The 22674-nt window shown below is 44.2% G+C and overlaps 1 protein-coding gene across 1 annotated transcript in view; it reads left to right on the forward strand.

Annotated features, from left to right (window-relative positions):
* ZNF185 (zinc finger protein 185 with LIM domain) overlaps window positions 1-21265 on the forward strand; it is a 32880-nt gene extending 11615 nt beyond the window's left edge. Inside the window, exons 11-30 of the mRNA XM_062585057.1 lie at window positions 908-978; window positions 1665-1752; window positions 2196-2264; window positions 4633-4716; window positions 5976-6020; window positions 6406-6510; window positions 7377-7448; window positions 8477-8575; window positions 9099-9212; window positions 9858-9953; window positions 11825-11905; window positions 12148-12249; window positions 12722-12877; window positions 14159-14256; window positions 14520-14637; window positions 15863-15964; window positions 17536-17604; window positions 19915-19995; window positions 20377-20479; window positions 21167-21265. Of these exons, the coding sequence (XP_062441041.1) occupies window positions 908-978; window positions 1665-1752; window positions 2196-2264; window positions 4633-4716; window positions 5976-6020; window positions 6406-6510; window positions 7377-7448; window positions 8477-8575; window positions 9099-9212; window positions 9858-9953; window positions 11825-11905; window positions 12148-12249; window positions 12722-12877; window positions 14159-14256; window positions 14520-14637; window positions 15863-15964; window positions 17536-17604; window positions 19915-19995; window positions 20377-20479; window positions 21167-21265 (1852 nt within the window). The remainder of the gene's footprint in view (window positions 1-907; window positions 979-1664; window positions 1753-2195; window positions 2265-4632; window positions 4717-5975; window positions 6021-6405; window positions 6511-7376; window positions 7449-8476; window positions 8576-9098; window positions 9213-9857; window positions 9954-11824; window positions 11906-12147; window positions 12250-12721; window positions 12878-14158; window positions 14257-14519; window positions 14638-15862; window positions 15965-17535; window positions 17605-19914; window positions 19996-20376; window positions 20480-21166) is intronic.
* The last annotated feature ends 1409 nt before the right edge of the window (window positions 21266-22674 follow it).

The following is a 22674-nucleotide window of genomic DNA, read 5'->3' on the forward strand; positions in this document are numbered from 1 at the left end:
CTCATTTCAAGCCACCAACCTTTTCCAAAGGCTATGCTTAAGCCCAAGTGAGTGCAGAGCCATACAGAGCTGTGGCAGACAGGCTGGAGTTTTCTTACTACGACATGCAAGGCCTAGGGACAGGCTGTGTCTGTCCTGGAGACAGGAGAAATGATGACATCCTCTTCTAGTCCGCACTGGTCGGGAACCTCTGGCGTGTGGTGTACGGCTGAGTGAGACTGATGTGGAGGTGGAACTGTTCGTCGCAGGAGGGAGAATCCTTCTCTGTTTTCAAGCAGATTCATTTAATTCAGGATTCAGCTCTCTATTCCCACTCTGAGGGGTGGCTTAGGGCCAGGCAGCAGCATTATTGGCTTCTCTGCCACACTGGTCCTTAGTGGGCCCAGCAGGGAGTCCAGTAGATGAGGCCTTTCAGCCTGGTGCGCTTTGTTTTCAGGATGAAGGAGCTGCCTCATGAATTTCAGTTGCAATTCGGTACCATTGCCGTATAGGTCTGAGGCATGGCAGGGAAGCAGTTGCCTTCCCTTCCTCGCATATTACACATATGTATATAGTGAGAACAATTTTATGAATAGGCTGAAATTTAATCTGTACATTTGGAGAAGCTATTTTTTAGTGCAAACTCAAATGTTGGGGATAGGAACAATCACAGCTGTGTCAGATAGGAAAAGCCAGTTTCTGACAGCAAAGCGTTTTGGCAGAAAGGCAGGCATTAGTCACATCAGCACAGCTCTGCGCGGGGGCAGCTGCTGCTGTGGATCCTTGTGCAGCAAGGCCTGGCCTCGCACTGCCCAGGAGGCAGACACAAGAGCTGTGGGCAGGCACACAGGATGGGTCCCCACAGGAAAATGAAACAAAAGAAGTCTTCTGCTTTTCATACTTTATTACTCTGGGGTAGTTTTGTCAGTTTTAATGCGCTAGGAAAAAACACAGTTGTGTCTTCACAGAATGAGCCAAGGACAACAGCCAATGTCTCTCACTAGGTAAAGATTTTAGTACAGCCAGGATATCTTGGACTTATTTTGCTGCTGTATCAGCCCATGTGTAGCTGTAAGTCAGAGACTTCTGTGCGTGCCACTCTGAAAGGTGAAGTGCAGCAAACTTGTCAGCCTCATACGTGGGACACTTTTCTTAGACCCACGCAGCCATTTTAAAAAGATCTCACGCCTGGAATTATGCATATCCCGCAATGATCAGACAATATCCTAATAGAAGTGGTCGAAACCTAAAACCAATTTCCAGGGAGGGAGGAAACCCAAAACTGCTGAACTCTTGTGCCAATTGTGTATAGTGGAATCATTTTCAGGTTTTCAATTGCTTTCAGCTTTGTCTGTTTGTTTGTCTGAATTCCTGACTATGATTTAAAAAATGTTGAAATAGTTTCCCACATCACTGAAAACAGTGCTTTGGTCACTGACTTTCTGTTGTTGTTTTTTCTCTCTGCATCTCACTGGCAGAGGGTGGATATTCATGGTAATATCAGTGTTTTTATTTTAAGAATTGCTCATGATAAAGAATACTTTGTAAGTGAACGTATTGCAAACAGTGATGTTTGTTTTCTGTTTCATTTATTCACAGGAAGGAACGTTTCGTGCAGGACAATTTTGGTCAGCTGCAATGGGAAGTCGGCTTGCTCAGGAATGACAGTTTTTTCTTTTCCTTGTCTTGCAGCACTGAAACAAGCAGTAAGAGCCAAACAGCCACATCCTTGAGTGAAACTTCACAGAGAATCTCCACTCATACTGAAATCAGGTAGGTCTGTTGTCTCTGTAGCTTTCTAAAGCTCCACTGTGATAACAACAGAGATGTTGATGGGCAAGTGTGGCTCTACTTTGTTTTATTTGCCCAGATACATGATTGTTCTGGACACTGCAGTTGCAAAACAATAAATACTATAGAACGAGGATACAAAGGAAGCAGTGCTCTACAAAAGCGTTGGCAATCAGGGAGGAAATATGCTCATTTGGAAGCTGTGGGCCTCCTGCAGCTCGAACGTCACTCCATTCTTTCTGATCAGAGTATGAGCACAAAAAATGCAGTTTTCTATCTTCCAGACTGGTCTGACTTTTGTTTTAATCCAGTCCCTGCACTGCACACATCACACTTCCAACAAGGACCTTGCCTTAAACTTCCTATGCTCCAAACTGTGTCCCCATATCTTTCCTACCTAATCATTCTTGTTGTTTTGCTTGTAGAAATGGTGAAAACAGACAGGCCTCTAATGAGAATTTCTCATCTGAAACTAGGTCACAGTATGGGGATGGGTAAGTAATTGAGAAAAGCTCATCTGTGCTGCTGAACATAAAACATAACCCCATTTTTTGCTCAGCAATGATACATACCTGCTAGTGGTCTCAAACAGATGGGATCTCTCCAGTCATGGTCCTGGGCTGCTCTCCAAGAGCATCATCTGCTGACTAGGCTGCGACTTGTCAGGTTTTTCTATTCCTCCTTCACCTCCCTCAGGGATTTGCCTCTCTGGCGCTGTCCCTAAAGAATCTCTTTACAGTTTTCTTACTGCTCCAGTTGCCCTCCCGCTGCCCTCCTCATGGAGCTTCTTCCACGGCATTTGTGGTACAAGGCCTGCATGGTACAACACTGAGCCTAAGTCACTGATGGCTCCTGCTAATTTTGGTTCTGTTCCTCTGCACTCTGTAGAAAGTCTGCTGGTGATCAGGGAAGGCTGGACATTGGGAAAGTATAAATAATTCTAGGATATAGAGGAAACTAAGAAGGAACTGAAAGCCATAGACACAGGTGCTGTGGGCAGAGCTCAAGAGACAGAGCTCTTCCGAGCTTTGACACTACATATTTGCACAGGTGAGGCAGGGAACTCACAGCTATGGTCATGAATGCTTCACTCATTCAATAAGGTGTCAGGCCCTTTGAATGACAGGACCCACACTCCTCTCTCCTACCTTGAGTGCTCACCTGAAGATCCTGCTTGCCCAAAACTTGCTCTTCTGTTTTTGGAGACAGACACTTCTGGAGTGTGATTCAGCCCGTAGATCCACACTGCTACTGAAGATGGCCCTCTCTCTCAACCTTGGGAGTGGAGAGCAGCATGATCAGGGTGCATGGTCTCCTGACTTAGATATTTTCATCAAATAACAGTAGATGCACTGAAGACCCAGCGCTCTTCTTGGTTTCTTTTTAGGGAGAAAGAAACCTGGCAGATCCAGGACAGTTTATATGGTGTTTCAGAAGTGCCAGAGTTATTTTCAGCACTTTAGTGCATATGCATCTCTCACCCTTTGGGAATCCTGGGCTGTGTGTGTAAGAAAGCATGAATAAATTCGCATATCAGGAAATTTATCCTGATTATCTTCAGTGGCAAAGCAAATGAGAAGCCCTGGGAAGGGACCTCCAAGGAGGAAGCAACCCAGCCTAGCTGTAGACAGAAAGCATCACATACTTTAAGCCTGGGTGCTGCTGGCTGGTCTAGATTCACATTCATGTTGTACAGAAGACAGTGTCCTGTGTGGTGTCCCTTGTTTTCCCCATTTCCTCTGAGGAAGAGGTAGTTCCTCTCTGGGGGAGAGCATTCTTCACTTAGTAACTGAACAGTGGAGCAGTTAGCTAGTTCTGCCCAAGGAATTCTGTTGTTTCTGCCTGTACAGATGCCTCTGAATTTAACCATGGTCATATCTTCTAGCCCTATGGAGAGAGATCACTCCCTACTTGTGTGCTTATGTCCAGTAATCTCTGTCCTCTGGACTGTACACGGAAGTCTGTTTCAGATTTCTGAAATATATCCCATGTTAGCAGGATTCTTTTTGTTCTCAGTGTTATCACTCAGAATTGCTATGTCTAGATTGGAGCAAGCCAGATTGTCCATTTGTCCTTCACCTCTCACTATGTTCAGCTTAAGTAGCTGTAGAAGGCTTGGATTTACCCAATGAGTTTCTGTAGCATGTAGAGTCAAATGCAAAACACTTTCTATCTCTTGATGGTGAATAAAAAGCTAGAAATGTTGCCAAACCAGTACCTCAGAGTGAAGCAAAATTTATAGCCCTAGAGAAAAAGTAGAAGCTGGACTGTTGTCATGGTCATTCAGTCAAGGCCTATATTTAAATAGGATATAAAGGATAAATATGTCCCTGTATGTCATTGTGGGGAAGGCCTGATTATAAGCCACTCATGGTGGTTAAGGATCATTTAGATCACATGGCTGCTCCTAATTGTGATTCAGTCTCCCAGAGAAATTAGAGGATGCCTTATTATTTAAACCACATAAAACTGGAGAGATATAATTGACAGGGAAGGAGACAGACACACATCTTGGCCAGTCTGAGGGAATGAGTGATGGGTGTAGCTGGGCACAAAGGGGTCCCACTGGACCTGTAGGAAGGCCAATCTGGCACATGAACAGACAGAAAGCGGCTATCCTAGGGTACTTGTGCTTGCCTGAGCAAAGGGGTTATCAGTATGTCATTCCAGAGAGCAAAGAATTTCTCTGAGTGCCCCGTGAACTGGAATCAGACCCGTAGTACATAAAAAGTTGGCCCTTCCCATCTCGATGTATTGGGCTAGCCCCATTTTGTGCTCCTCCTAACTGTCAGTACAGTGTCCTGTGATGATACAGTATAAATACTATCAGGTTGTAGCTTACCAATGTTTTCCTTTTTCTAGTGACAAACATCTCAAGCAAAAGTCTGAGCTATTCTCATGGGATGAATCGGCCTCCAGAGCAACCGCAGTTTCCACAAATGGAAGGTAGAGTTAGTGTGCAATTCCATCATTGATTTGAGCATTGTGCAAATAGTAAACTGCTGCTCTAGAGCTATATGGAAGCTCCTGATGGTAATTTATTGATGGAAAAACACAGTTCAATCTCTACTTTACAGCACTGCAGCAGTTTCTCTAAAATGTTATTTAGGAAGGGGGGGAAATAGCCTTTTTCAAATTAAAAGTTAGTTTTGATATTTTGTTCCATTTTTTTTTCTTTATTTTTGTGATACAAGAAAAAATATACTTTGCTTTTTTGGGTCATTTCTGCATTTTCAAAATTTGCTCTCAAACTTAAAGCAATTCCAGAACTTAAATGTTTCTTTATTTTTAAAAGCTCCATTTGCCATGTATCTCTAGGCACCCTGTCTCCCTCTACCTACTTACTTTTGCAACAAGAGGCCCCTTTCTAAAAAAAACTTGGTCTACACACTTGGGCTCTTCACTGCTGCGTCAGTGGATCTTGCTGGAGGCACAGTGGTTTAATTTGGTCCAGAAACCTCTGTGAGTCTGATGGCTGATTCTCAGAGATCCAGTAAAGGTGATCCACTAAAACAGCTCAGTACCTACCTGCTCTGTGGCAGTGTGCAGCTGTCTGTATAGCAGTCTATTTCACATCAGTTCTAGGTAATCTGCACCCTCACTGGAAAAATTTTAAAACTTTAAATCAAAAGAGGTTGCAAACTGCTCTTTTTGGCTGTGGCTGTTCTTGTGTCCTGCCTGAGAAAGTGGAAGTGAGGGAGGAAAGGTGCAGCCCCCAGAAAGACTGTGGCATGCAGAAGAGAAGTTTAGTGAAAGCCGTTCACCCATGTGCTTTATCACTGCCCATGGCCAGGAAACAAGAAAACAAAAGCATACAGTTTGGGATCAGACACCTGAAGTTCCCCATCTTGTCAGCAAGCCTGAAGTGAACCTTCCTTTCTGTGCATGCAGATGGAAGTGCCTGTGCTGTAGCTGTGGGCAGTAGGACATCCCACTGCATTTGGCAGTGCCTTGGCTTGAATATGACTCCGTACCACTGACATCTTTCATATGTTGATGATGTTGAAGGTTACTGACTGCTCCTTTGCATTTGATACACACTGAATTTCTCCAAAATGTCTTGCTGTTTTACCTATAAAAATACACAGAGGAACATATTTGAGAAGATTTAGGGATTCCTTCTTCTTTTTAATGCACAAGTAAATAATTGCATAACATTATTCGCAGCAAAGATACTTTGTGAAGTTGATTTCTCTCCTTTTCAGTTACCCAGAAAACACAGACACCACCAATGCATTTTATCCACCAAAGTAAGTGTAAAGCCTATTAACACTGTAAAATTCACCTTTTCTTCTTAACTTTAGAGTGATAGGGTTCTTTCCTGACATAGTACTGCCCTAACAAATGTATTCTGGGAGCAGCATTTGCATGCACTTACAAAGGGATGTGAACCTGATGCATCAGCTCAAAATGTGCTGAGACCTTTCAGTTTCTTTCCTTGCACTGGCATAAGTTGTTTGGATCTGTCTCTGCTCTTCAGATCTGCTACAGGGAAATTACTGAGCTAAGCAGGAGGTAGGAAAAGACATAATGTTCCAAACAGGAAAATCTCATGTTTGATGTTATTACTTTTTACTCCATTTTCCAACCTACCAGGCTTCCTTCTGTGACCCATAAATTTGCTTCTCTTAGCAGGTCCAACTCTGGTTGCGGGGACAAAATTGCAGATGCTACAACAAAGCTGCACTGTCAGTATGAGGTCTCTCCATACCTGGATGATGCAAAGTCTGAAGCTGCAAGGTCAGGGACTGATGCTGCTATTCATTGTATTGCTAGCAAGCATATGTATGGGCAGGAGAATAAAAACCTTATTTACCGTAGAAATGGAAGCAAAATCAAAATTGCACACCAAAATGAAGGGACATAGAAAATCCAAAGTGGCCAGAGAGTGGGATCAGGATTCTTTCTGTTCACGGTCAGTCATCAACCTTTCTGCTAGAGCAGCTTTTTGCTATTCCAGTTCCCTTTTCTTATTGTTTTTTTGTGTTGATCTCAAAAATGCTTCCATTCTACGTATTTTTTAGAGTGTGCTTGCTCCTCTAACAATGTTGGAGGCAAAAAGTCAGGACAGAATTGCCACTATCGGCACCAAACACACTAAACTCCCAGAAGCTTGCTTTCTTCTCCTAGTTTAGATGGTTGTTTTGAGTCTTGAGACTTGAAATAAGTAAATGATGTCTTTCTACCTCCTAACTGAGGTGAGGAAGACCACAGAGACCCATGTAGGATAGAGTAAAGCCTAAGCCCTATAGTTGGTGCTAGTAATGTAGGAGCATCTTCTCCCAAAACATTCATGTTGTGCTTTGTCCCAGGAGCATGATCTGTGACAGAACAGAAGAGTGATATATCTGGCCAGGACTTGTGCAAATTTAGGCCAAGTAACTACACTGGTTCCACTAATAGTCTCTATTTTACTAGATTAGGGATAGTGAGAATGTTTTTTTTTCTGAAGGAAAAGCAGTTTTCTGAGAAAATTACTTTCTATCTTCTGGTCTCATATAAAATGCATTATTGTTATTTTATACAATGACTCCTCTGAACACCATCTTGAAGCACTTTAAAAGCCTTTGGCAAGCCGTGAAGCTGTTGATTCCTTCCTTTGACAGGTCTAATGTCCCCAGTCCTCTCACTGACAGAACCACTGTGCACCCAGAAAACACAGAATATTATTTTAAAAGGTAAGAGTGGGATAGATTTAGCAGGAGTATGAATGATACTGAGGATTAATGTAAATCTGAAATCCAGATGCTCTGGACTGCACAGAATTAAGCCTCCTTTTAAAGCTCTCATCCCAAAGATGTAGAGAAAGGAAGGAATAGGTCATGTGTCTTCTCAGTCCAGCACTTTGTGTTCATCATTCTTCCTTGCAAGCATGACTGAGGTCAGGTTTCCTTGGCTAGTACTCATCATCTGGAACTGTACCACTGGGCAGAAAACTCTGGATAATCTTCCACATTAGAGATCTGTAAAGAGCATTAGTGTATTGTGCCTCACAAAGCATGGCTCCAACTCAGCCATTTCCCAAGCAGTTCCCTCAGAGTCCACCTCTGTACTTAGCATGCTGGAAGGACTCCTTCTCTGATAGATCCAGCTCTTATCTGGGAAACAGCAACACTGTTACTCCAAAGATCCAGTGGAAAATCTCCGTGTACTTTGAGAAAAGGGTGTTTGATTGAGAAAGGCAGGGGGAGGTGAAGCTGTGTTGAATAATGTCATTGGATACGCTGAATGAGTGGGACTGGCTACAAGAAAATCTCCAGAATATTGCAGAGGGAGTAACACTAGAAATTTAGCCTCAAAAATGATAAAACACCATAATCAGACATTTTCATCTGTCCTGACATACACAGTCCTGATTTATGATCTGGCTTCTGTAAGTGAACCAAGATTTCGTAAGTCTATTTTCATGATAGAAAGCAGCATGTTTGTCTAGAGTAAACATAATTTGGACTAGTATTTTAAAGAACTAATTTTGCCCTGTGAAAATGGTGCTGCTTGGATTGTCCATTGAAGTCCAAGCAGTTAAGCAGCGCTTAGTGCCATGCTGAAGTCAGTGCTTTATTGTACTGAATACAGCTTAGCGCTTGGAGTATCCTCCACTGAAGCCCTGTGCCTTTCCTACCTTTCAATGTGCACTGAACTGAGCTGTCATTTGTTTTTGGTACTGACAGTCATTGCATGAGTGAGGTTTCTCTTCCTTTGCTAGGTCTGCCCAAGGGTACGAAGAGGAGACCACCCCTAGAGAAAGGGGGCATGAGACCACACGGGCCATAGATGAACGTAAATCAGAGCTGCACCCAGAAGGGTAAGTGATCCATAGGAGTCACTCAAAGTAGCTATTCACTTGATACTTCTTGTCTTACTCTGTTCCCAGTGTAACTGAGAACACAGAAATGCTCCTCTGCTTTGCACCCAGGAGGGAGGATTTCTAATGGCACGTTCTAAGTGCCACACAATCTCACCTGTACTGTCAGGGGAGAGCCAGCTGGATGAGATATGTCATGTGCTGTCAGGGCAGAAACAAAGTCCTTTGGCATCAGCATTGTTCCCTTGGGATAGGCGTGGCAAACTTCAGCTTCTGCTACAGAGATCTCACTAAGTACTATCCAGGCATTTACAAATGCTGCAAAATCTTCTCCAAGTTGGAATGGGATTTATACACAGTTCCCATTAGATCTGGTGAGAATTGAGCATCTAAATCCCTAGGGCAGTTTGCAGTAGCTCAGGCTCAAACAGTGACTCCTGTTCCCTGTCCGTCTAGGGAATGGATATCTACCCACCTCAGCATGTTTTTTCTTCACCGCCTTCAGCAGAGATCTTTATTTTAGGTTTTCTGACTCAAACAACCATACTGAGAAGCAAGAAGAACCTCCTGATCATGACACTCACCCAGAATCTCCCAGATCAAAGGAACATGCTGAGTTTGAACAGAGGATGGCTAAGTAAAGAATCAGAGAATAACCCCCCTGCCTTTGCCTGTAGGCTGAGAGTTATTGCCCTGCATGTCCTCCCCTACATCAGCACATGGATAAAACCTTCTCCTAGGTTACCTCTGAATGCCTGATGCTAGTGTACTCGTATTGAGCTACCCTCTTAACATGGTTTTATATAAAATGAAAGAAAACATCCTAATTAGCCGGAGGCATCAAACACTGTTCAGCTGGACTGCCAGGAGTTGCTGCCTAGACCTTCAGTTGCCAATAAGCAACACACTCCGGCATGTGGCAACGCCTCCATGATAATGCTGGGTCTCATTTCAGAAATTCCCTGGGCAGCATCAGATGTCAGGCTGCACTTTGGTCACCTTGGGCACGTGACTATTTTCCTTACCACCTCCTTACTGCTCTGTGACTCCACTGGGTTTGCGATAGCTGTGTGTGTGTTCAGCCTGCTTCCTGTGAAACAGTGGAGGGAAAAGTGTCCAAAAGGAAGGATTTTGTGCATTAATTTCTTTCCTTTTGTCTGTATTTTCCCACTAAATTTGAAGGGTTGAAGCTCTTAGGCAAACTGGGTTTCCTCACACATGTGTTTCAGTGAGCAGCTCATCTCCAAATAAGCTTGTAATCCAGGCTGCTCTTCTCCCTCAGGTCCAGGACATACCCCAAGGACAGCACCAGCAGGAGCACAGACGTTAACAAGGGGAGCCTGCCCTGTGTGCAGAGTGAAGAAGCCAGTTCAAGAAGGCAAGAGAAATGATGGGATTTCTTATTCTGATGAACAAACATGGGGAACTGACTGCAAGTGGCTCTGGAGAAGGGGACTGAGGATGCTGTGTTTGAGGTCAGGAGTTACCAAGCTGGGCTTTCTTCCTGAATGCACATAGAGATGCGTAGTGAGTGGTGGCACAACGGACAGCGTGTTGGTGAGAACTGTGGAGGTGGGAGCTCAAGAAATGACATTGGGAAAAACAGCCAGGAGAGAGCAATAATGTTAGTGCCCTTTTGTACTGCTGGGTACTTTCAATGAAGGGAGCTATCCCAGATATACCACAAATAGTAGTTCTTCATCTTGAGGGAAGGCAGAATGTACTGGGACAGATCATTCCCAGTCCTCAGGGATGTGAATGAAAGTTAGACCGCTGAAGAAAAAAGATGCAGAGAGGAAACTGCCCCATTTTCTCCAGCAGCCCCCAACAAAGTGAGAAAATCAGGCAATCCCCTGCCTATCCCCTCATCATGGCCTTCCTATGGATAAACTTTAAAGCTTACCAAGTTTCCAAGTTACTGAAAGAAATGCAGAGCTCTGATCTGAGACTCTTAAGGCTTCCAGGTGCAGTGAGTTTGGATCAGACTGAGCAGGGGAGGAGTCACGAGCATTTCTGCAGCATTCCTCCACCAAAGGACTTTGGAGTTATCTCCTACTTTTTTCTCTTGGATATAGTTATTTTCATTAAACATTTAGATTCAAGTTAGTACAGGACATCAAGCAAATACAGCCAAGGAGAGACAATATTACTACACACCCACCTGAACCCTTGTACCTATTCATGTGTATGTCCTTAGCTTGCAGCAAAAGCAGGTGTTGTGACTTAGATTAACCCTTACACTACGGGCTAAATCTATCAGCTTTGTATTTTCTCCAAGCTGTGACCGTTCAAGCAGACATTTGCTGTTGAGGCTGAGCTCCTGGACAAATGTGTCTTCTCTATACGCTTACTCAGAATATCCCAACTTCGGTGGGAGTCTATTGTAAAAATTAAACTTCAGTCAACGTTAGTGTTTTGCCAGAAGTAAGAATTTGAGATACCTACTTTTGTTGTAAAATAATCAAAATATATAGATTTGGCTCTCTCTTGGATGACTGTACCAATTCTCCTTGTTGGCTTATCTGCTTACTTTCTGAAATTGTAGGAACAGAATTTATGATGGTGAAGGCAAGCCCTCAGCTAAAACCGAGTGTAAATGTTGTCTCTTCTTTCATCAGCCTCAGCATTTCAGGGTAGGATCTTTGAAAGCATTTTGAGAATTAATTTCCCAGAGTCTGATTAAATGTAGAGTTTTGGTACAAGAATCCATGCTAGTTTCAGATTTTCTACATTTACACAGGATATCAAATATTCCACGAGGGGTTAGTGTTCATGTAGAGAGGTGCACAAACACACAAAAACGGACAAAAGAAGTGAACAAACTTTTCCCTAGATTAATGAAGAGATGCAAATCTGGGGTTGCTCTGCAGTGGGTGCAGAAATCTAGTGCATATGTATCTGAGATGGCATCCAGATGAGGCCAGGTTACACTCTTAGCAGTCTAAAATATAATGCAGAGGTACTAGATAAACCATGATGATTATAGTTAAATGAATTCAAATTTGGAAAGAGTATACAGGTAACTGATGGTTATCAAGAGCTATATTTTTTTCTTTCAGTTGTATTTGAAGAGAGCTGTATTTTTCCTTTGTTTTTTTTTTTTCACATCTCTGTGGATTATCTGGCATCCTCTCATGCAGGAATACTTTTCCTGAGGCAGGAGATTCACCACGGGTTGTATCTACATCCTACAATTCTCCTATGCTCTGTTGCATCTTTAAAGATGATAATGGTCTTTTGTCTTGATAGGTCCAGCTCCCTACCTAGAGAAAGCAGCATCACTGCTCCAGAAAGCCAATGGGCAAACAAATCTGACTCTTGCCTGGAAAGGTATGGAATGAGGGGACCAGACTTGTCTTTGCTGTTGTCTCACACGTCTTGTGTTCTCCTGCATGCCCCTGACTAATCCCTGTTTGAAGGCGTTACTAATGCTCTTTTTGTGACTAGTGCCAATAGAGGGAGCTGAAATCAGAACCCAGCATAATCATGATACTGTTGCATTTACCCGCCACGGTGGGTAGGCTCAAATACAAGTGCTAAAGCTGCTAACAATTTTTTTCCCTCCTGACAAGGGTCACTCCAGCTTATGAAGAACAAGCCTCTACCACCAGAGATAGTCACCATGAGAGCCTGGGAGCCCCGATATGCAATGAACCTAATCTGATGGCAGCAAGGTACAATGGGACTATCTCATTGCTTCTAACCATCAACAGTGCTGAAGTCTTCATCCTTTGCAAGTCCTGTTTCTTTATATAGCCCTGACTGAACTCCTAGACCTGTGTAAATTCATACAATGTATACTAGTCAACTTATATTGACAAAAGGAATAGTAGGGCTAGGATTTCACCCCAAATATGCTGGCTTATCTTTAATATTAGGCATCAAATTTGCTTAGAGCATTGCTGAATCTTGTAGCCATTTATCGTGCTGGAAAATCAGCTGCTGTATAGATGGGAAATAGTACAGACTTCTGCCTTTCTAACTAATTTTAAGAACCCTTTAATAGCATATTGTCCTAGGTTTTCCTTGTTGCCAATAGAGAGAGGCATGATCCTGCCCTCTGCAATTTCTGAATACTTGTGTGGGCTAGTCATAGCAAATACATTCATTGGCTTTATTGTCAGATTGGCTCTAATTTGTTCGCAGGTCTAACTTCAGCTCTAAAGAGAGTACTCTCAGTGCATACGAGACCCAACATCCTATGCCACTGTATGTGGACCGCCAGCCTTATAACACCAGTGTGTCAGCACCCAGTCACAGGATGCCATCCTATATAGCCAGCCAAGTATTCAGCACTCAAAGGTAAGGGTTTGGGGACAGGGGATGCAGAGACAGAGTGAAAGCTGCTGGCACAGAAGTGTCTGACAGGAACTCTGGTCCAGGTTGGAGGATCATTGCATAAAGAAGTGCAAACAGGCAGTGGATTTTGTTCCCAGAGGAAGCAACAGGATGGCCAGCTGTCAAAACATATTTTACAAGATCCTCTTTGGACCCAAAGGGCTGAACACAGGATTCAGGACATCTGTGTTAATAATTGCTCTGCTTACAGACCTGGCAGATGTGTAAAATACACATCTGCTAATCCTCTGTAACTGCGGAGATACTGATTTGGGAGAGATCTAAGTTTTCTATTTCTCATGACCCTCCACTCCGTAAGAGGCATGTACTTATAACTACTCTATGCACCTACACTCGTGTGATCTGAATGTGGCTTTTCACCTCTTTTACCATCTTTCACAGAGCCTAGTGTAACAAAGCACTCATTTGCATTTGAGGGCATTTGTGGACTAGGACCAGAAAAAATGGGACAGACCTTTATTGTTCCTTGTTTCCTCTCATCACCAGCATGGCACTGTGTGGTGCTGACATGTCTCTTTGCAGTGCTGTAGACAAAAATAAATAAATAAATAAAAGAAAAAGAAAAAAGGGTTCTCCCCTTTGGTTTGTATCACACGCCAAGTGCATGTCTTGCCCAGGGCAGGCTTTCTCTCATCTTATGATGAGCTTAGCTGACCCCTCTTTCTCTCTTTAATGTAGCTTTCTGGTGTTTTTCAGCATTGTTTAATATTAAGTTATACAGTTGCCTGAAGGTCTAATCAGGATCAAAGTCTTAACATACAATGTAAACATAATCTGTGCCCCAGAGCACTTGCAAGAAAAGAATGACCATTACAGCACATTTTTGCTTTTGAAAGAACAACAGCTCTGCCTGCAGATTAAAGCCATTCAGATAATGAGTTCTGTTTTGGAGAACTGAAAATGTGTGGGTCTGATAGCCAGACTGGCCAGCTGGTCAGCAGTTCAGCCCTGTAGATGTTGCAGTGGTGATTTTGGTGAGCACCTGGAAAGGAAACAGTATTCAGGATGCAACCACTTATGGACTGCTTTGGTTTTATTCTCAAGCATTAGATTTTGAGTCTGCTTTCTTAACTTCAGAGCTTCTGCTGCAGAACCAGCAAAGTTCTGCAGAGCAGAGGAGGAACTGCATGATACTGACTCCTGAGACAAAATATCAATAAGTTGGTGTGGGGACTCCAGTGATTCCTGGTATGATGTAATCAAGACTTTGTGCTTCCTTGCCAGACCTGCCACGGATTACCAAGGGACAGTTTATGATGGCAGAAGTAGCCCTAGAAGCAGCAGATATGACAGTGCTAGTGCTAAAGAATCCTGTGAATTTAATCCCACTGCTGGAAGGTAAGGAGTCAAAAGGGGGGAATCCAGGCTGGTTAACCCAAATAATACCGTGCTGTTAGATTTGTTCACTATCTGGAGTATCCTGACACATTTCTTACCGACTCCCTTGGTCTAAGCATGCTAGTGAGCTCCTGTTTTCATGGATGGCTGTGGTGAATGGGCGATTTTGATGCCAAACAGGGAGAAATGCAGCCAAGATTCTCATCACTTGTGAGAATCCTTCATGTGCTCAAATTCATTGCTTGAGATTGTATCACTTCCTTTCCTAATCACTATCCTCTTTCCAGAGATACTACAATGTCCATTCCCCAGAGAAGCCACAGGGTGCCGTTCTACATGGACAGCTCAGACTATAACAGCACCAGGTAAATGGATAATCTCAATGATTGTGAGGGAAATCTCTACAAAACTGCTGTGGAACAGGACCTGTGAAGCAGAGACAAGGAATGAAAGAAAGATGCAAGGGTTCCCAGGGTATGCATTTGTGATTTGGATGTATAGAACTACTTTTAAACAACATTGTCCCTCGCAAAAGCTACCCAGCACAGGATCTGTGATATACTCATCTCTGGATGCTGGATGTTCTCCACCATATGGGTGCCAGAACAGAGTGCAAGAGAGTTGAATAGATCGTTCCTGGCTACCTTCGCTTAATGGGAAATCAGCCTTTATGCAAACTACAGAAAAAGAGAGCTAGAAGCATAGAGAGATGTTGAGGGAGAAAATCACTGTCTCTAGAAAGCCAGTGATTAAGTGACTGAACTGGTCCAAAAACAAAGCTGATGGAAGAGGCAGGAGGTACCCATTGTGGAACAGCACTACTTTGGGCTTTTCTACAGTCCTTCATGGCAGTTTCAATCTACTCAAGTGCAGCCTGGCACTGTTTGGAGGCACTAGTGTAAGTTAAAGTGTTGGATCTGTAAAGTGAGTGTGGGGAGGTAGAGTGCATGTGTGGGTAGAGCAGGTAGTGTAGCATGTGGGTAGTGTAGGTAGGGTGCATGTGGGCAAGAACAGGAGGTGTGAGATCCTTCGATAGCCTAGGGCTGGCTCCAGAGAAGATCAGCATCATCCCTTCAAGGCAGACATAACAGGTCTTAGTGGTTGGCTGTCTTCTGATGACAGCTTAATAGCCATGGTTTTGCCTTCTTGTTTCCACTGTGGTTTTTGCGGTGGCTAAGTCAGGGATGGTTATGTTGGATCTTGGCCAGTATGTCCCCATCTCCTCTTCTCCTGCAATGTGTTGTATGTCATTTTTCTTCAGAGCTGCACCCATTCAGGCTACATGATCCACTTAAGGTCTGTGCTCGTTTGAAGATCTTGTTTGATCTTTTTTCCTGTGGCCTCAAAGCGGGACTCTCCCAAATCACTTCCCCAGGGAAGTAGTACTGATATCTGGCAGATTTAAAAAGAGAAGGGAGCCTCTCAGGCTTGTGACAAAGATGAATTAATCTGTGTGGTTAGTGGCGTTAATATTGCACCCTCCAAACTTCCCTTCTAACAGTAGGGGTAGGTCTTTCTTTGGCAGCCAGCTTGGATTATATCATGACTCATGTTTCCAACATCCATAGACTTTTCCCTCTTTCTCTCCAGGCTTCTCTCAAGTTCAAGTGAGAGGATCGCCACTCCGACAGCCACCTTGCAGTACGACAGCCCAGCGGCCTCTGGGTATGGGCCTGACTCCAGTGCCACCGGGTAATGAGCAATGAGTTGTTATGATCGTCCCAGTATAATAGGCATTTTGCATGCAGCCATCTTGTTTGGTGACAGAGAAGTGTGAACATGAGCCAGGCTCTGCTACTTGGCATCTGGGACAAAGGACATTATTCAACCTGTTCTAGCTAATAGCATAGACATTGCCATGGTGGCCGGGGCAACCCAAAAGGGATAAACAAACTGAGCGTTTCTCCCCAGACACCCTTTTTTTTAGAGCTGGAAAGAGCCCTAATTCATTCGTCAAGGAAAAGAATGTTTGGGGCCCTTGGGTGCCAAGGTCTGGTCTGGTAAGTGGCTTACTGTGTAAGCTGTGCCTTTGCTATTTAAGGTAGCTAAATCATGAATCCTTCATTATCCACTGTAGCTGGAGGAGCTCCTCATGCCATACACACTCATCAAAGGTATGGGGCTCTTGCAAGATTGTGTTAATGCCCTACTGTGCCCAAGATAAACTCTTTGTCTTGTGGTCAGTGATGAGCGAGTGGGTGATTTACAGCAAGCCCATCAGAGCTCTCTGGGGCCAGCACAGGACCCTGGTCTGTAGTGTGTGACAGAGGATAGTGTCAACTCAGTTTTGTGTTCTGGGATCTGTAGTTTCCACATGCTTCATCTTGAAGATGAACACTACTGAAATCTGAACAGTTTTACACAAATTAAGGACAGGTTTCAGACTTCTGCAAGGTCAGCACACACCCTGACAGGCAATACGTGGGTCCTCTCAGCATTGCCACAGCCTGTTTATCACAACACCTGTCTAAGTAGGGAACTCTAATCTGAAACTTGCAATGGGAAGTGTCTGTGCTAAGTAAAAAAAGCTCTCCTTTTGTTCCCTTAGCTGGAACATGGCTTAATTTGCTCATATGAGAAAAAGGGATTAGTCACAGCTTAAAGGCAGCAATGAAAATGAACCACAGGGAAAGAGCCTGATTAGTTCATAGCTCTGCGAAGAGAGACAGTGGGCAGAGCATCTCCTCTCGATCTGTTGCGGAGTGCTAGACAGACAGACAGATGGGGGGCATGTCATTTTGGAATCAGGATTTCAGAAAAGGAAGACTATGTAAGGAAGGTCAGTTCTGTAAGAAAAAGCACCCCACAGGCAGATCAGAATTTTTAGGGCATGAAAATACTGAAGATATTCCAATGACAAAACATTCACTGTAAGTAGTGCTGTGTCAGTAGGTTTTTAATGTTAAACAACAAGACCACAAGCTCTCTCAGTATTTACTGTATGCATAATCCTGAGATGATCTGAAAAAGACATTTATCCTTGCAAAACAGAGGATAACTGGATGAAAGAGTTACATTATCTGTCTCATTCTTTCTAATTAACATGATTTGTTTTGGTGGGCTAATTAGAAGGGTATATTAGGTGTTATTTAGTATCAATGCTTGAAATCTGGTATTTATTTAAGAACAACAGCATCTCACTCTGTGCCTTTTCATGCACGTTTTGTGTCCAAGTGCACACATGTGGTCCCTTGTGCTGTCTCTCATTAGTTTCAGTCTTTTCTAATGTAAATGCTTCTTTTCCTGTATCTGTTTATTCCTAGAAAAGGGGTCCTCTTTGTGAAGGAGTACATGAACAGCAGTGAGTTATCATCCTCCCCACGCTATGGCAGGTATGAGGAGCCTGTGGTCATATCCTACAGCAGGGGTGCAGAGGCGGTCATGTGTCTACATATGTACGCAAAGAGCAGTGTACGACTCTGCCAGCTGACATGCACCAAACGAGCTCCAGAGTTGGGACCATTAGCACTACATCAACATGGCATCATGCCTGAGCTAATTAGCCCTGGAGGGATTATTGCATTGAGTGGGCGCAGAGTTGTGCTAAGACTTTGGCAACCCGAGTAGATACTTCCAGAGCGCTGCACTGTGCTGTCTAGTACCACTGCAGTAACAGGAGAATCTCTGTCCTGCAGCCTGTTATGGGGTAGACTCCCCCTGCAAGTGGGTCAGCCTGTGAGGTCCATGAGGGGGTGAAAACACTACAGATCTGACACTGTCAGGCCTCACTGCATGTTTGCACAAACACAGAAGAAGATTGGAAATGGTGAGAAAAGTGTGGGGTTTGAGTTCTCTCTGAGAAGATGAGCCATTTTTGAGTTAAAAAAACATGTTCAAAAGAACCAATTCTCAGAATAAAATTTTCACTCTTCTATATTTTGCTCACTCAAAAGTCCATCAGTAAGGCTACTTTAAACTCACATCAATGTGACTGAGAACAGAACATGGCCCTATGTACATCCTGCTTGCATTGATGTGACAGGCAGTTAACACCTAGTTACACTCCGTGCCTCCCTGCTGGGGTTTATCCTGCCTCAGTGCTGGGTTGATATTGCCATGGAAGGTGGTTACAGGCTACATAAATCTCTAGCCTTTCATGTAAGTGTGCAAAGCAGGTCTTGGCAACCAAAGATATGCATATTGCTTCACAGTCTAAGAAACATGCAAACAGAAGGGGGAAAAGGAGCACTCAACTAGGTGAGACTCTTGCCTTTTCCTGCAGAGTAGTCCAGGATTTGGGGCTTTATACATTAGGAAACAGTAAAAATAGTAACAGTGTGTAGGCCTGTAGATAACATCATGGACCTACTGAGCCTGGAGAATCTTTACTGATGGGGGTACCGGAGGCAAGATTTTGCAGCGAACCTGTCTAGCAGCCAGTGCAGGGTTTTACACCTCTTGTCTAGCAGCCAGTGTACGGTATGTTGATCCTTGGAGTCTGGGTCACCGACTGTGCCTGTCCCAAGTGTAGATGTCCTGGACAGCATGCCATGAGCCCAAAGCCAGCTGAGCCAAGGCAGCAGTGGCTTGCTTTCACTTGACAGGGGAGCTTTGCTTCCCCTCTTCGTCTCCCGGCTTCCCCTGCTTTCTTTCTCTGCTCCCAGCCAGTCTGGTCCCCTCTTTTCTATCACTTTAATGAGTAAACCTGCCTCACAGAGGGGTTTGATGGCTGGGAAGAAGTAAGTGGGTGGAAGCATGTGGCTGGCAGCATACTGGAGAATGGAGAGGGTAAGAGGGAGCAACATCTTTCCTTTTCCTTTGGCAAGATGCTAGGTTTTCTCAGCCCCTTCACAAGCTGCATTGCCAGACCATTTGTGTGGGACTGAAAATGCTAACTTCCTGAGACCCCCAGCAGCCAGGTGCCAAGGCCGCTCTGCTGCGCTACACCGGCCAGCGGTGATCACTATGACATGGCACCAGCTCCATCTGGCACAGAGGATCGCAGAAGGGGAGAGGCTGCAGTGCAGGGCTGTTATGTGTCTGTGCCACCTGGCTCAAAGGAGCCCTATTTCAGAGTGAATCTCCTGGTTTCCCAGCCAAGCTGCCCATATCCCACTTTCCCCTGTGGTGTAGCAGCCAAGCATGTTATTCAGTGCTTTCACATAGGCCCTGAGGCCAGCAGCTCTTGGTGCAGCAGTCAGATGCATTCTTCAGTGCTTTCACATAGGCCGTGGCACCAGCAGCTCTTGCCTGCCCCTTTCTCCAAGTTATTTTTCCTTGCAAACCTTATCTGCCAGGCTGAGCTCGAGTGGGCCATAACACCTGTACCCCCCTCCCAGCTCTCAGAGCAGCGCTGTGAGTCGGGCGTGAGGCACAGTGATTCTGGTATGGGGCAGGGAGGGGGATTCTGCCACTCTTACACAGCAGAATTTGCATTGTGAATACAGCAAAGATTCTCAGGCGCTGCTGCTGACAGCCCACGTCTATCAGTCAGTGTAGCTCTGACTTTTGGGGGATATGCCTTTTCAGAGCTAATTGGGAAGGATCAACCTTCTCTCCAAGAAACAGGCAGCTGGGACTTTGCAAAGAAGCACTGTGACCCAGTTAGGGCTTTAGGTTATCATAGCCTAATGATTAATGTTTCCATATGCAACACTTCCCACGTATCATTATTAAGTGCTGATATTTCCTTCCATTTCCAGTGGCAGCCTTGTAAATTTGACTGACTTGGAGAGAGCAACCTCCAGCCACCACAGCTACCTGTCCAGCTCTCCCCGGCAGAGGTAGGACACTTCAGGGCTGCATGGTGATTTTAGCAGACTTTTACACAGAAATAACTTTAAGGTTTCACTCTTTTTGTAATACTGGTATATGTTTGGTGAAGTCATGGCAGGAAGTTTAACAGGTCTTTTGAAAATACAGTGACATTGAATTAATGTTCTGTACTGTTGTGCTGTTGTGGTCTTTGCCTTTGAAACACAGTGTACGTGGGGTGCCCCATGGTTTTCTGTGTTGTCTCTTGGCACAGCCAAACTCATGTAGAAGCAGGTAATGGAGCACAGAAGTGTTAGATAAGAGAGCTCTGATATCAGTGATGGGACTGGAAGCTTTTTGCATTACAGAGGCACTGTGATGCAGGAATTCACTGTTCTACTCCTTCACAGGTCCAATGAAGCTGTTTGCAGTTACTGTGGCCGTGAGATTCGAGACTGCCCTAAGATCATCATAGAGCACCTTAACATCTGCTGCCATGAATACTGTTTCAGGGTGAAAAAACCTTTACTACTGACCATCTTATACCTGTTGCTGTGAAATGGGGTGAGGGGAGTAGGGGTCCTAGTGCAAGTTCTGTCCTCACATTTTTAGAGTAGTGTATACTGTGCATGTAGTATGCACCAAACACTTGCATCCACAATGGGACAAAAAATCATGCCGTCACAGGTTTTGTGTCCCAAAAGTTTTTCAGCTCCTTAAATAAATGCATATTAGAGCAAGCAGAATTCTTTCTGATAGAATTGCTATCAGAGTATACAGCTCTTCAGTTTTCCCAGTGGTTTTCAATTCGAAGGATGTTTAAATAAAGCAGTAACTTGACCTGCCACTGACATGCTGCCTCCTCGCTGGAGGACTTTCTCTTTCCTCATGTTCCTCTCCTTGTGGTGGACATGCTGCTTTGTGGCCTCTGTTCCCCAGTACGTGTCTTGCTGAATCTCTCAAACTCCACAAAGCTTACAAGTGCAGCCTGTGAAAATGTTGGGTATGGGTGTGGGTGGAGGAAGCCTTGAGTGGCATTTGTCTCCCTTGTAGAAGAGTTTAGTCTTAAAGGCCACTGATTTGGCCTCATCTCTACCTTTAAAATGATACAGAGGCTATTCATTTCTCTGCCCCTCTCATGCTGTCATTATTGTGTGGTGCTTTGGTTACTGTCCAACCACCTTGTTTTTCCTTTGGCAGTGTGGAATTTGCCACAAAGCAATGGGAGATCTTCTGGATAAAATATTCATCCACCGGGACATCGTCCACTGCGACAAGTGCTATGAGAAGCTCTTCTAGGTGAGTGACCCTTTACAGCATCAGCATAAATGGCTGGATGATAGCTCATGAAGAGCTTACTAATGATGAGCACTTAACCCTGATACTCGCTAAGTGACCTACGTAGGGATTTTCCTCTGAGTTTTTCTGAGAAACAATGAGCCTTGTCACAGAAACAGCTAGAAACATGCTACAGCTAGTCCCAGGGGTCTCAGTCACAGAGAGGGAATCTCTGGTCATAATGTGATAAACAGGCTGTGTTAGCTTCACTTTGGGGAGACAGGCAGAACAGTATCCCTTAGAGGCTGAGAGTTCTCTGAATCCTCTCAGGAAATGAGTTCCCCCTTATTTCCTGGGTAAAACAGCTGCAGCGTGGCTGGGTGCTGTTAGCAGCCTTAACTTTCCTCCAGTGAGAAGCCAGCGTGTCAGTGGCAGGTGAGGTTACTGCTTTATATAAAAATCCTTTGAGATGAAGATCACTGGGAAAACTGAAGAGTTGCATGCTCTGTTGATAGATCCACAAAGAAGTAGACTGGAGTGGATTTTGTTGAGTTTGATAATCCCGTGAGGATAGGAGTCACCACAGTAGCAGTCAGAAACCCTGCCATCACAATGAGACTGTACAAAAGGTGCCTGCTTTCCTCTCTCTGCTTCATGATAGAACAAAAAGAGATGGAAAGGGGCACCTGCCCCATTCCATAAATGGCTGCTGTGTTTGTCACGTAATGCAATGTGACTAGCTAGCCTTTTTCATCCCATTCCTGCGTGTTCATCTGCTTCACTGACCTCTGTAATGCAGTGTTTTTTGTGGTTCCCAGATCCTGCATTCACCTTCTCTTATTTGCTTGCAGGGTTTTGCAAAGCTGGAGACAGCAGCCAGTGGAAAGTCCTCAGCAGCACATATCAGAAAGCATCTAGCAGTTTCTGACTGGCTGAGATAGCAACATTCCTGCTCCTCCTTTCCTCAAGTTATTTTCTCTTTCAGTGCCTCATCACAATGAATGAGTTTAACATCCACTAGTTTAGGGTGTCAGCTGTATACAAGACAAGTGTCACTGTTAACAAGATAAGGCAGTGTCATCTACAAGAGGGCTGATTTTCCAAAGGTGCTGAGCCTCTCCACCTGTCTTTAACTTCATTAAGATTCCATAGTGCTTCCTGTGTTGGAAATCAGGTAGAAGCTCCTTAGGTCTAAGCTAATTGCAAGAAATCCTTCTTGATTTTTTTCTTTCATTTTTGCAATGAGGCTGCAGCTTAGTGCCTGTCAGCTGGCACAAAGCAGGCAGATATGAGAAGTGTTAGACACTAAATTTGGATTCTTGTGAAGGTTTGAATTTAGCTCTTAGCAAAAGCCTATTTCTGTTTGTTTCACCCCAAAACCCTGCCTAGAAATAGCTTCTGCCTGATTTCCATTTGCTTTCCATAGCCTT

The sequence above is a fragment of the Rhea pennata genome, chromosome 11, assembly GCF_028389875.1.
Source record: "Rhea pennata isolate bPtePen1 chromosome 11, bPtePen1.pri, whole genome shotgun sequence".
Classification (NCBI taxonomy): domain Eukaryota; kingdom Metazoa; phylum Chordata; class Aves; order Rheiformes; family Rheidae; genus Rhea; species Rhea pennata.